This window comes from Candoia aspera, chromosome 3 (genome assembly GCF_035149785.1).
Source record: "Candoia aspera isolate rCanAsp1 chromosome 3, rCanAsp1.hap2, whole genome shotgun sequence".
Classification (NCBI taxonomy): domain Eukaryota; kingdom Metazoa; phylum Chordata; class Lepidosauria; order Squamata; family Boidae; genus Candoia; species Candoia aspera.
The window spans coordinates 11801163-11813880 of NC_086155.1; the positions used below are offsets into that span (position 1 = coordinate 11801163).

At 36.9% G+C, this 12718-nt stretch overlaps 1 protein-coding gene across 1 annotated transcript in view; it reads left to right on the forward strand.

Moving 5' to 3' along the window:
- SYCP2 (synaptonemal complex protein 2) overlaps positions 1 to 12718 on the forward strand; it is a 54660-nt gene that overhangs the window by 29268 nt on the left and 12674 nt on the right. Inside the window, exons 26-32 of the mRNA XM_063298844.1 lie at positions 1623 to 1797; positions 4033 to 4097; positions 4823 to 4984; positions 6135 to 6339; positions 8628 to 8869; positions 9781 to 9960; positions 11218 to 11308. Coding sequence (XP_063154914.1) covers positions 1623 to 1797; positions 4033 to 4097; positions 4823 to 4984; positions 6135 to 6339; positions 8628 to 8869; positions 9781 to 9960; positions 11218 to 11308 — 1120 coding nt within the window. The remainder of the gene's footprint in view (positions 1 to 1622; positions 1798 to 4032; positions 4098 to 4822; positions 4985 to 6134; positions 6340 to 8627; positions 8870 to 9780; positions 9961 to 11217; positions 11309 to 12718) is intronic.

A 12718-nucleotide genomic window follows, 5' to 3' on the forward strand; every position in this document is an offset into this window, starting at 1 on the left:
TTTATTATTACTGCTTGGTTGTGTTGCGTTTTTAATGCGGTATTGTATGAGTTGCTATTGCAAGAATGGGCAGCCATATAGGTAGGTGGTGGTGGTGTTGGGGAGAAATGCCACAATTCTACAATGTGAAACTGCAAAATAAGAGCTTTGAGATTTTTTAGTGCCTTTTAAATTTTTTATTTAGTTGAGTTTTACCTATTTTAATTTAAAATACCATACTGTATATTGGGACTGTTATCTTCAAATCTATGCTATGTTAAGTCCTGATTAAATCTCATTGGTAGCAACTAGACAAAACCGTTAAAGTTTATTTAATTAAATTAGTGGAGTTGGATTTTAAGATCTCAATCATAATTAATTTATATATACCACTGAATACTGGTTTTAACAGAATTGCATTGATTTCCAAGTATACTTTGCTAATGAAGTTGTTTAAATCTCCAAAGAGCTTCTGCCCTTGACATTTGAGAAAATGCATCAGCATGAATTTGGTGGCAGATTAAGACCTGTTGTTCTTTATTCGTTCAGTCGCTTCCGACTCTTCGTGACTTCATGGACCAGCCCATGCCAGAGCTTCCTGTCAGTCATCAACACCCCCAGCTCCCCCAGGGACGAGTCCTTCACCTCTAGAATATCATCCATCCACCTTGCCCTTGGTCAGCCCCTCTTCCTTTTACCTTCCACTCTCCCTAGCATCAGCATCTTCTCCAGGGTGTCCTGTCTTTTCATTATGTGGCCAAAGTATTTCAGTTTTGCCTTTAATACCATTCCCTCAAGTGAGCAGTCTGGCTTGATTTTCTGGAGGATGGACTGGTTTGGTCTTCTTGCAGTCCAAGGCACTCTCAGAATTTTCCTCCAACACCACAGTTCAAAAGCATCGATCTTCCTTCTCTCAGCCTTCCTTATGGTCCAGCTCTCACAGCCATATGTTACTACGGGGAACACCATTGCTTTAACTATGCGGACCTTTGTTGTCAGTGTGATGTCTCTGCTCTTAACTATTTTATCAAGATTTGTCATTGCTCTTCTCCCAAGGATTAAGCATCTTCTGATTTCCTGACTGCAGTCAGCATCTGCAGTAATCTTTGCACCTAGGAATACAAAGTCTTTCACTGCTTCTACATTTTCTCCCTCTATTTGCCAGTTATCAATCAAGCTGGTTGCCATCATCTTGGTTTTCTTGAGGTTTAGCTGCAAGCCAGCTTTTGCACTTTCTTCTTTCACCTTCATCATAAGGCTCCTCAGTTCCTCTTCGCTTTCAGCCATCAAAGTGGTATCATCTGCATATCTGAGATTGTTAATGTTTCTTCCAGCAATTTTAACTCCAGCCTTGGATTCCTCAAGCCCAGCATGTTGCATGATGTGTTCTATATGTTTGCTATTCTGTGACATCCATAGGCTTTTGATTATATGCATGATATGGGATAGGTTAGAATATTTTAATAGACCATTCAACTAAACAGGAATTGCTCCTAAAAATCTACTAGCAGATAAAATGACTTGATGTTTCCTTGCCATATCTAATTAGAAGAAGTGTTTTGCTGTTCCATAAAAGCATAAAAGTTCTTATAAAACAATAAATACTTATTTTTCAAAGAAAATGATGTTTTCTTGTTCTACAGGGCAGAACAAATAGAAACAACAAGCACCTTTTTAGTGACACAGACACAGAATATAGAGGTGATGATACAAAGACAGATATTAGTTGGTTAAGGGAATCAAATAGAAAGCCTAAACCTCAACTTGTAAACTACAGCAGAGCCAGAAAACCGAGGAAGTCCAAAACTCTGGAACCAGGTAAGATAGCTATTTATTACAAAACCTTCTCTTGGGGTCTACTCAAACGTTGGTATTTAAATGAATTCCAGAATCTTGGTGGGAATAAATATGAGACTTTGCTCCCCCAGGTTTCCAAGCAGGAAGCTTGCTAGGCAGAACACAATCCAACTAAAGTTCATCCTTACATGAACACATGCACAGCCACACAATCCACGGTGGAGGCAGAAGGGGATTTGTCTCACAGTGAAGTGCCCAAAGGGTACCTTGTTCCTCTTTTCTTCACATTAAAGAAGACTGACATACTGTATTTACAGCAGTGCCAAGCTGTTTACAAAGAGTTTTTCCACCCATATTTCCTGGAACTGTATAACAAGCGTTCCATAGAGCTTCTGATGTACAGTAGGTTGAGCACTGTCCTCTCTCTACATCTATCCGTTTCTGGTTGGATTTTTAATTAAAAAATAGACCCAGAAATCTGCTGGCTCAAATTGTTGGACTTAATAACAAAAAGGAAAATAGAGCAGCCTTACTTTTGTCTGCTAATACATATTCAGAAGTAAGCCCCACTAAGTTTAGTGTTATTCACAATGAAGACTGTGGCCTTACAGAATTTATTTGCATAGTACATACAAAGAAAAATGCAAGTTTTTGCTGTCTTTCAGATTTTCAGTTTATTATGCATAGAGTGGTTCTGATTCATTTCTAGAGTTGGATGTTCTATTTCTTCTTGCCATTTCTAGTCGCAATACATGTTTCACTGTTCCGTAAAAGCATAAAAGCACTTTTAAAATAAGATATAGCTTATTTTTCAAACTGCGTTTTTAGAAGAATCTTCTGTACTTCTGAAACCTTTTGCAAACTTTTTCTTTACTGCTTTGTTGTTCCAATACACTTGCGAATGCACAGAACCAGAGATATGTATGTATATAATCCAGTATATACCCTACTATTCTACTGAGGTTGTGCTAATATTGTCCTTTGCTTCTAAGTATAGCACACTTTGCATGTCTTAAATTACATTCTATCATACTGCATTCCAATAAGAAAACATTAAAATGTTTTAAAATGTTTTATCTTACTGCACTTTTACATGTCCCTTGTTTTTTGCATCTTGTTATTTTATTCACCAACAAATAACTAGCTTGAATTCATTGAGAAAGTATATAAGTATTTTACGTATATAAAAAAATATTTTCTCCAACTCCAGTGCTTGTCCTGAAGCCCGTCTTCAAGGCACAGTGAGAGATCTGGTGCTCCAAAATTGCATGTTGGCCTTGAGCAGCTTTCTGCAGCCTCCAGGCTTCCCCTCCAACCACAGTCACCAAAATGGCTGGCCTCCTTTTTGCCGCAGGAAGAGCAAAAAACCCCCACACCAAACCCTAATTAAGTTTTAGTTTATTTTAAGTAAGAAAATCTCCCAAACTCCCTGCCCTAGGGAAATACAGAAAGTGTGGTATGGCATCACTATACCATTCTTCATTTCAGTATTTAAAATCAAGATTTCTGCTGTTTTTATCTGAGTAACAGGAAAAAGTCCTGCACAGAATGGGAAGGACAAGAAGCCTTCAAGTCAAGTCCTGAGGTGGCCCTAGTCCAGACTGAGCACCACTTGGCCCTGTTGCCAACCCACTGTGACTTCTGGAGTTAGCTTAAGAAACAGCCGGGAGCAGCTCAGGAGACAAGCAGCTTAGGCTGCTGTGTAGAATTGTCCAAAGTCTTTCTAGGGGCATCTTGTTCTTGATCTCCATCCCCACCTCACTCCATACCTTGACCAAGAAGTTATTAGAGACAATCTAATGATTTCTGGAGAGTCCTGTGTGTTCAAGAAGTTGAAGGTAGATTTCAGATTGAGATAAATTTTAAATCTTGGCTTCTGACATAGAAAGAATACAGGTTTTGTCTTATTTATTTACTCATTCATCCATCCGTCCATCCATTCATTCATTCAATTTCTATCTTGCAACAGCAGCTCTGGGCAACTACCACAGCTTAAAAAACACCAAATACAAGTAACAAATAACAATAATGTCTTATGCTAGGGGCCTTCCTATTATACCCATTATTCTTCAATCAATTTTGTATAATTGTGGATTGATCGTATAATTCTGAATTCACGTTTGAAGTGCCTTGGTAATTTCTATATTGAAATGATCTGGAGCAGTGAAAATTGAACAACTGGAATATTTGTTTTGACCACTGTAGTAGAATATAATTAATTTTGGGCTTGCTTTGTAATTAATGTTGAATTTTTAGATAAATTCTCTATATCACCACGGATGAGAGAAATATCTCCACCAAAAAAAAGCAGAAGTGATAAGGTATGGTAAGTCTTTCAATTGTTCTTGTTTAAAAGCACTGAAACTGTCTATGTGCACACAGGAAGAATTAAATAATTGGATTATTTTGTAAGACAGTCTGTTCAACTCACTGACAGTCTATTCAGTGAGAAGAGCTTCTGTTCAAGAAAAATATTTTTTTATCCTCTGAGCATAAGAAAAATAACTACCATTCTTGCTATTCTTGATGGATTGTTCTTTGCTTTCTAAGGCGGTATATAAATATTTTGAAGCCTATTGTATTAAGCTTGTAGGATGGTTATACCTCTTGTTAGGTAATACCTAATTGACCATCCACTTTTGGCCAGTTTGTCCCTCCCATGTGGTGAATTAAGAAATTGAAATTTCCCAACAAGATGTGAGCATCCCAACCAGATGTGATCATTCCCAACCAGATGTGATCATCTACTCAGCCTTTTGCAAATTAACATCCTCTACATGTACTCCCATTCTCCTCCTGCCAGCGTGCTCATTCTAGTTGAGGTATAATAATAATAACAGTAGTATTCCTATGTCTCTAGAGAGTACCCAGTGGGGAAGGGTGACTTAGAGTCTCTGAAGCCAAACTCTGTACCTCTGAATTTTACTTACTATTTACTTATGTAAATAGGTATGAGTCATATGCTGAACTATTAGGAAGACATCTAATATTAACATGTTAACACAGTGTTCAAAGTATTTTTAAAGTACCTATTTCTAAAAATCAGAATGATAATGATGATGAGAAAAGAACACTACCGACCAGATCAAAACGACTCAGAAAAGCAGCACTAGTCAAAAAATGCTACAAAGAACTCTCAAGTTCAGAGACAGAGAGTGAAGAGGAAATTTCTGAATGTTTGATTAAGAAGAACACTTCAAATGAACATGTAAGCTTTGTATTTTATTGTACTTTTACTAAAAAAAATATATTCCTGGAATTTGTATTTTACAGGTTCATTATTTCTGCTTCCATTTTACTTACAATTTGATTTTCAAAAGAATGGCATAGTATTTAGCAAAGGGGAATAACAGTATGCACTGAGATTCCGAGAAAAAAAGTTTTACATAGATTAAAAGTATCTTTTTTAAATAATAGCAAGTTTTACAATACCATTATCTCAGCTGGTTTTAATAAGTTCAATTGCAATGTCATTTAAGATGTTATCAAAATCCAAAATCTTTATATAAAATCAATTTAATTAGCATAATTCCTGAAAAATACAGAGAATTCTCTGTTCTTAACTATCTAAGGGAGCAATCTTGTGACTTCCTGGGAGGGAACTTGTAATCATAGGATGCTGCAGGTTGTCTTCAGTCACAGTGGGGAAAGACACCTGCCAGTGAAATGAAAAATCCATCCCAGAAAGGATTCCTGTAGTATCCTTGTTATGCCACTGCTGATGTTTCACAGCCAGCAAAGTCCAGCAAGACCCCATTGTTATCCCACACCCAAAGCATGGTGAGATTATACCAGGGTTGGAGCTGGCATAGAAAAGGCAAACCAGGATGGAGATGAAGTATGAAGAAAGGGCACCTGCTGTGAGAAGAGGAAAAAAAAAAACAGGGTGGGAAACAAAATTAAATGAGGTGAGGGAAAAGGTAAGTAGACTGTGATGGAAAGAGACGAGCCATTGGTATTATAAAAACAAACAAATTCACCCAGCAAACAGCCCCACAGCCTGATTTTATCAACCAATATGAGACAAATCATGAGTAACGATTTGAAGGGAAAAGAATCTTATTAGGTAAGATAGGTGTACAAATGCATATGAGTAATTGTGGTACTTGAAAGACAGATAAAAGCACAAGACTTATAAATGTTCAAGGAGGATAGATGGCTGGGAAAAAAATGGCTGCAAACATGATTTTAGCATAGTAAAGACTATACTCACATTCCCATCCTGAGTTTCCATTTTGTCTAAGAGAAACTAGATTTTTTAAAAAAATAATATCTTAAATATTACTTTTGCTTCTTTCTAAAATGTACAATATGATTAGTATGTAGTGAAACGGTCTGATAGGTTTTTGTCTCTCTAGCCAGAACATAACATTACAGCAAAATCTAGAGCTGTTAATCAGTCCAAGATACAACAGCATATGACTGCTAGTGAGACAGTCAGAGGAAAACTGATGAATCAGCCAAAAGGATCTGCTAAAGCAAAAGATGGCATGACAAAAAAACAAATGGAATTACCATCATCTCCTTTATCTGGGAGTCCACCTTCCTTGGAGATAATGAGATGTAAGATTTATGTTTGTTTTTATAGTTAATGTATAGTAGGACAGAGTCTTAAATTTATGTAACTTTCACCAGTTAACAGTTTTGGATTACTATAAATTATACCAGTAAGCTCCAGCATTTTTGCTATAACGTGTTTCCAGCGCTATGTTCAGACACCTTGACTTACGATTAGCTATGAATATGCCTCATTGTACTAGTCGGCAATGTGTGTAGAGTGGGGAAGAGCCCGCTCCTGCAGTCAGGTATATTTACAATTAACCATAAAGCTATAGATAAAAACACTACTTCCTGTATTATCTGAATGCATGTTATCTTCCAACAGGCCTGACCCCAAAATTTAAACTCACCAGTGAAATAGTATCCTTTTCTTAATGCAAATCACACAGTTTTCTTTTTTTTGAAAAACATGTAAAATTCCCAGGTGCAGGCCTTTTAAATCCAAAAACCTCTTATGGAAACTCTCTTTTTTTAATCTTAGCCACACTGTTTGAATGTAACTTTCATGAGAGTGCATTTTTTCAGACACGTTTTGCATGGATTTTTGGTAAGGCAAAGTTGAATATTGGCAGTTTAATGCTAGGGTTTGCCCCGTTCTGAAGTCCAGTTTGAGTGAAATGTCCAAATTTATTTTCAAGGGAATTCATAGTGGTATTGTTTTACTTCTGTAAAAGTCACCTTCTAGTGACTTTTTCATAGTTCTCATCTAAATCAAATGGTTTGCTGTTCATTTTCCAGTACTAAGGCTGAACAAATTATTTAAAGGAGCACTTCACAAGGTGTGTTGAGGGAACCCAGCTGCCCTCCTGAAAAAGTTGAGGCATCCACATCCTCTGAAAGGTTCATCATAATTGCTTTTGAAAGCTTTCTCAAGTTGCAAGACTGCACATGTGCATGTACAGGCACCTCTGCTGAGACCACTGGCCAAGTGAAGTAGCCGTGTAAGCTCAGGCATGTGCAGATGATGTGGGAAAGTCTTTGAAACCTTGATGAGCCTTCTGAAGGATCCGGTGGCCTCAGTGCTTCTAGGAGGGATGCTCTTTCCCCTCCAAAGTGCTTTGTGAAGCACTTTTTCAAATCATTCCACAGCCCTACCACCTACCGTTTCAGTGAAGGATCAGAACTCATTTTGCTCAGAAGAAAAACTGTAAGAACATTTGAAAGGTGCTGAGGATACCCAGTTTTAGAAAGTATATTTCAAAGATGTTCTTGCTACACAAGGTTGCCACAGAAAAGCAAATGCAATCGGCACATGAACCACATCTTATATTTTCTTGGATTTCCTTTACAATTTCTTTAATGTGGTAAAATAAGATTACTTTTTTAATTTGTTCAATCGTGTCCGATTCTCGGAGACTGCCTGGAGAAGGCCCTGCATTTTTCCTGGCAAGGTTTTTCTGAAGTGGTTTGCCATTGCCTCCTTCCTAGGGCTGAGAGAGAGGGACTGGCCCAAGGTCGCCCAGCTGGCTTTGTGCCTAAGGTGGAACTAGAACTCACACTCTCCCAGTTTCTAGCTTGGTGCCTTAACCACTACACCAAACTGGCTCACAAAATAAAATACAAGTCATTGCATTCTCTTGGATATTGTATGTCCTGGCCCAAAAAACTATGGGAGGCAGTTCTTAAAAATATTTTAATGTAAATATACTATGCATTGTAACATTATTGTAGAGTACTAAAGCTCAGCAGCAGAGTACTTCTCAAGAAAAATGTTCTTGGTTTAGTCCATGAACTATTTAGGCAGATTGGGAAGGAAACTCTGCAAGCCTCTTCTTTTCACAGTGCTGAGCTTCAGAGACTAATGTGCTGATACAATATAAGGCAACTTTAAAGTTTTATTTTTCAAATGTAGCATCCTCATTTTGATTGCTCATGGTTTAGCGTTACAGGCAATATAGCAACTAGCTGTTTAAGTCTGCTATCTTTCCAGCACAGACTCACAAATTCAGTCCTGTCTTAGATTAGCCGTACCTTGACATGATTTTTAAAGCTGGAGGACAGATTGTAGTAACTTTTTAAAAAAAGTAGTTGGGAGGTACAGTATGTCACAAATCAATCCAACCATTTTCTTCTGATTCAATCACCTGTTTCAACCGTCAGTTCATGAAATCAACTATTTTTAACAAAAATGGGGTTTCAATGATACACACATCTAAAATGGAAGCTTCTGATCTGGGCTAAGCCAGGGAGGAGAATACATACTAAGTGAAGCTCTCATATTGTTAAACTTGGTTTAGTGTTACAACAAAATGTAGCCAGTATTTTGAAGTCTATTAATGGAATTTGTTAAGGTTGTGAGAAGCATACAGAAGAATCTTCCGAAGAGCACATACCACTGAGAAGGTCATCCTTATCATCCTATACTGAAGAAATAACACCTGAAGAGGAGAAATCCTTAGAGAATATTAAACAAAATTCTGCTTTAATAAAAATTAACACAGAGAGCGAACAATTAAAGGAACTTTCTGAAAAGGGAAGAAAACTGGTGTTCGAAACTGAAGATCTCTCACCTGTGTTAAGTCCACTTTCTTTGGTAAATATTTACAGTCTATTTTTAAATGATTATTTCCACTGCCACTGTTTTCATTCCAGTATTAATTTAAAACTTCCAATCTTCTGCGTTAATATTATCAACCCAGAGTAGCCCACAGCAATATACAGGGGTCCTCCTAGAGTTTGGCCAAATTGAGGCGGTGTATAAATTGCATAAATAAATAAAGAGAAGAATAAAAAATACCCTTGTATAAAACCAACTCAATAAACCCAACAATGCTTATAAAGAATAAATACAATTATTAAAAGTTTATTTTGGAAAAAGTAAAAAAAAATAATTAACTTTTTAAAAGTAATGTAGAATATACTCCACTCTGATCCTGGAGCAATTGTTATTCTACAAATGCCAAGGAAACGTGCATGTTTTCAGCTGCTTTTTGAAAGAAGAGAGTATAGAGGCCAGCTGAATTTCCCTTGGAACTGAGTTCTATAACAAGGGCACTGAGATTACTTTTTCTCTTTGCTAAAGTTTGAATGAATTTAGATGCAATGTAGAAGAGCCTACAGTTTCATTTCTGCTTCTGTTCTTCACAGATAATTTGGATGATCGTATTTAGTTTAAGTATTGAAGAATATTGGAATTGCAATGTACAATAAATTATATTGGGAGTTTATCTTCTTGGCCTATATATCTATATCTATATCTTTATCTTTCTAAGAAGTTCTTACAGAACAATCATAAGGATAGGTACTAAAATAAGTCCCACTGAGTTAAATGAAGCTTAATTGCAGAGTGAATATATTTAGAATTTCAGGTTTGCAATGTAATCTTTCAGTAAGACTTTTTGTGCAGAAAATAATGGGTAGGATTGCAACCTTAAAACATTTCTGTGGTTTCTTAAATTGGAGAATATGGATTTGTACTCACTGATAACTGTGTTTTCTTCGCAGTCCAACTTTAGCCCCTTCACTAGGAAAAAAACATTCATCAATTATCAAAATGCAGAAATTGCTAAGAACAAAATCTGTGATGCTGATGAAGCAGTGAGCATTAAAAAGGGACTTTTAAATAGATCATTTCATACAGAAATGGAAGATATATCTGAAAATATCATCAAAAATAGAAGAGAGGTATAACATTGTCAAGATAATCTTTACTCTGTTTGATAAAATAGTTTATCTAATAATTATGTTGTTGTTAATTTAAGTTCAGTTTAAATGTGTTCAATAGTTTAATAGTTTGTTATGGAAACAACTAATGGAATAAGCCAATACAGATTTTATTTGTTATAAAGAAAAGCTTCCTACTTGCCTCCTACAACTGTTCCTTGGTTTTACAGAAAAAATGGTTTGATTTTTCAGAGAAGTAGGAGAGACACAATAAATCAAGCACTGTATTTTGAAAAACAGAAAACTTGTTGAGGATTAACAATCAAGATTGTATAATACTTTCATTTTGCTACAATTTTTTTTTGCAAAAGAAAATTTTTTAGATATACCAACTTCATTGGTTTAGAAATAAGTGAGAAGAAATTAGTTCAGGAACAGAATTGTTTGACAAAACAAAGAATGGAAAAAGCATTAGAGAAATGCTAGAGTTTAGGGAGCTATGTGGTGGAGAACTTGCCTTTTGATACTGCAGAATGTTCTTCCTCTCTGTATTTCAAAATTTCATATCGTCCCCTATATTTTTTAATCTTTCAGATCTGTATGTTTGGGCTGCAGTGTCATTAGTACATTAGATGAACAGCTCTATTTGTTTTCCTTCATCACATCCTGGGATTGATATCAAGAGAGAATTATTGGATGGTTGAAGGCAAACTGGTGGAAACAAGCCCTGGAAAGATCTGGGTGTTGGGGATATAATCAATTTTAAGCAAGGTTATGTTTTCCCTAAAGAATCATGCATATATTTTGGGGGTTCTCCTGAAGTGGTTACTAGAAATGGAGGTACAGTATATTGTATATCTGTGGTTTAGAATGTTTTTTACCATCTTCAATTGGTTTACCATCTTTAAGTTGCTAATACACTGTATTATCTAGAAACCACAGACCGTAACTCAATAATGTAACCCATGGTTATACATAAGCTAGAATATCATACCAGGGTTCTTTAACATACCTTGGAAACAAAATATTTAAGTGCATGATAATTTTCTACTACTGTTAATAAAAGATACTGCTTAGCTTTAGTTGGATTGTATGTCTTCATGTAACAGAAGTACAGAAAATTAATATTAAATTATTAGTCCTGTTCTTTTTGATAATACTTTTTTATAGGCTTTCATTAATATTGTTTTAAAAGAAAGGTTTGGGTTGGTATTAGATCATTTTACAAAGTGATACGCTTAAAAATGTTTAGGCTGGTTAATATGTATTCATTTTTAGGCTTCTTTACCTCCATCTCAGTTAACCACACCTAGCAGAAGCAGAGAAGAATTACAGCATGAAGAATGTTTTGCTGGCATACATGAATCTGGTATGTTGTTGTTGTTTATTCGTTTAGTCGCTTCCGACTCTTCGTGACTTCATGGACCAGCCCACGCCAGAGCTTCCTGTCGGTTGTCAACATCCCCAGCTCCCCCAGGGACGAGTCCGTCACCTCTAGAATATCATCCATCCATCTTGCCCTTGGTCGGCCCCTCTTCCTTTTGCCTTCCACTCTCCCTAGCATCAGCATCTTCTCCAGGGTGTCCTGTCTTCTCATTATGTGGCCAAAGTATTTCAGTTTTGCCTTTAATATCATTCCCTCAAGTGAGCAGTCTGGCTTGATTTCCTGGAGGATGGACTGGTTTGATCTTCTTGCAGTCCAAGGCACTCTGAGAATTTTCCTCCAACACCACAGTTCAAAAGCATCGATCTTCCTTCGCTCAGCCTTCCTTATGGTCCAGCTCTCGCAGCCATATGTTACTACAGGGAACACCATTGCTTTAACTATGCGGGCCTTTGTTGTCAGTGTGATGTCTCTGCTCTTAACTATTTTATCGAGATTTGTCATTGCTCTTCTCCCAAGGATTAAGCGTCTTCTGATTTCCTGACTGCAGTCAGTATCTGCAGTAATCTTTGCACCTAGGAATACAAAGTCTTTCACTGCTTCTACATTTTCTCCCTCTATTTGCCAGTTATCAATCAAGCTGGTTGCCATAATCTTGGTTTTTTTGAGGTTTAGCTGCAAGCCAGCTTTTGCACTTTCTTCTTTCACCTTCATCATAAGACTCCTCAGTTCCTCTTCACTTTCAGCCATCAAAGTGGTATCATCTGCATATCTGAGATTGTTAATGTTTCTTCCAGAGATTTTAACTCCAGCCTTGGATTCCTCAAGACCAGCTTGTCGCATGATGTGTTCTGCATACAAGTTGAATAGGTAGGGTGAGAGTATACAGCCCTGCCGTACTCCTTTCCCAATCTTAAACCAGTCCGTTGTTCCGTGGTCTGTTCTTACTGTTGCTACTTGGTTGTTATACAGATTCTTCAGGAGGCAGACAAGATGACTTGGTATCCCCATACCACTAAGAACTTGCCACAATTTGTTATGGTCCACACAGTCAAAGGCTTTAGGATAGTCAATAAAACAGAAATAGGTGTTTTTCTGAAACTCCCGGCTTTTTCCATTATCCAGCGGATATTGGCAATTTGGTCTCTAGTTCCTCTGCCTTTTCTAAACCCAGCCTGTACATCTGGCAATTCTCGCTCCATGAACTGCTGAAGTCTACCTTGCAGGATCTTGAGCATTACCTTACTGGCATGTGAAATGAGTGCCACTGTTCGATAGTTTGAACATTCTTTAGTGTTTCCCTTTTTTGGTATGGGGATATAAGTTGATTTTTTCCAATCTGATGGCCATTCTTGTGTTTTCCAAATTTGCTGGCATATAGCATGCATTACCTTG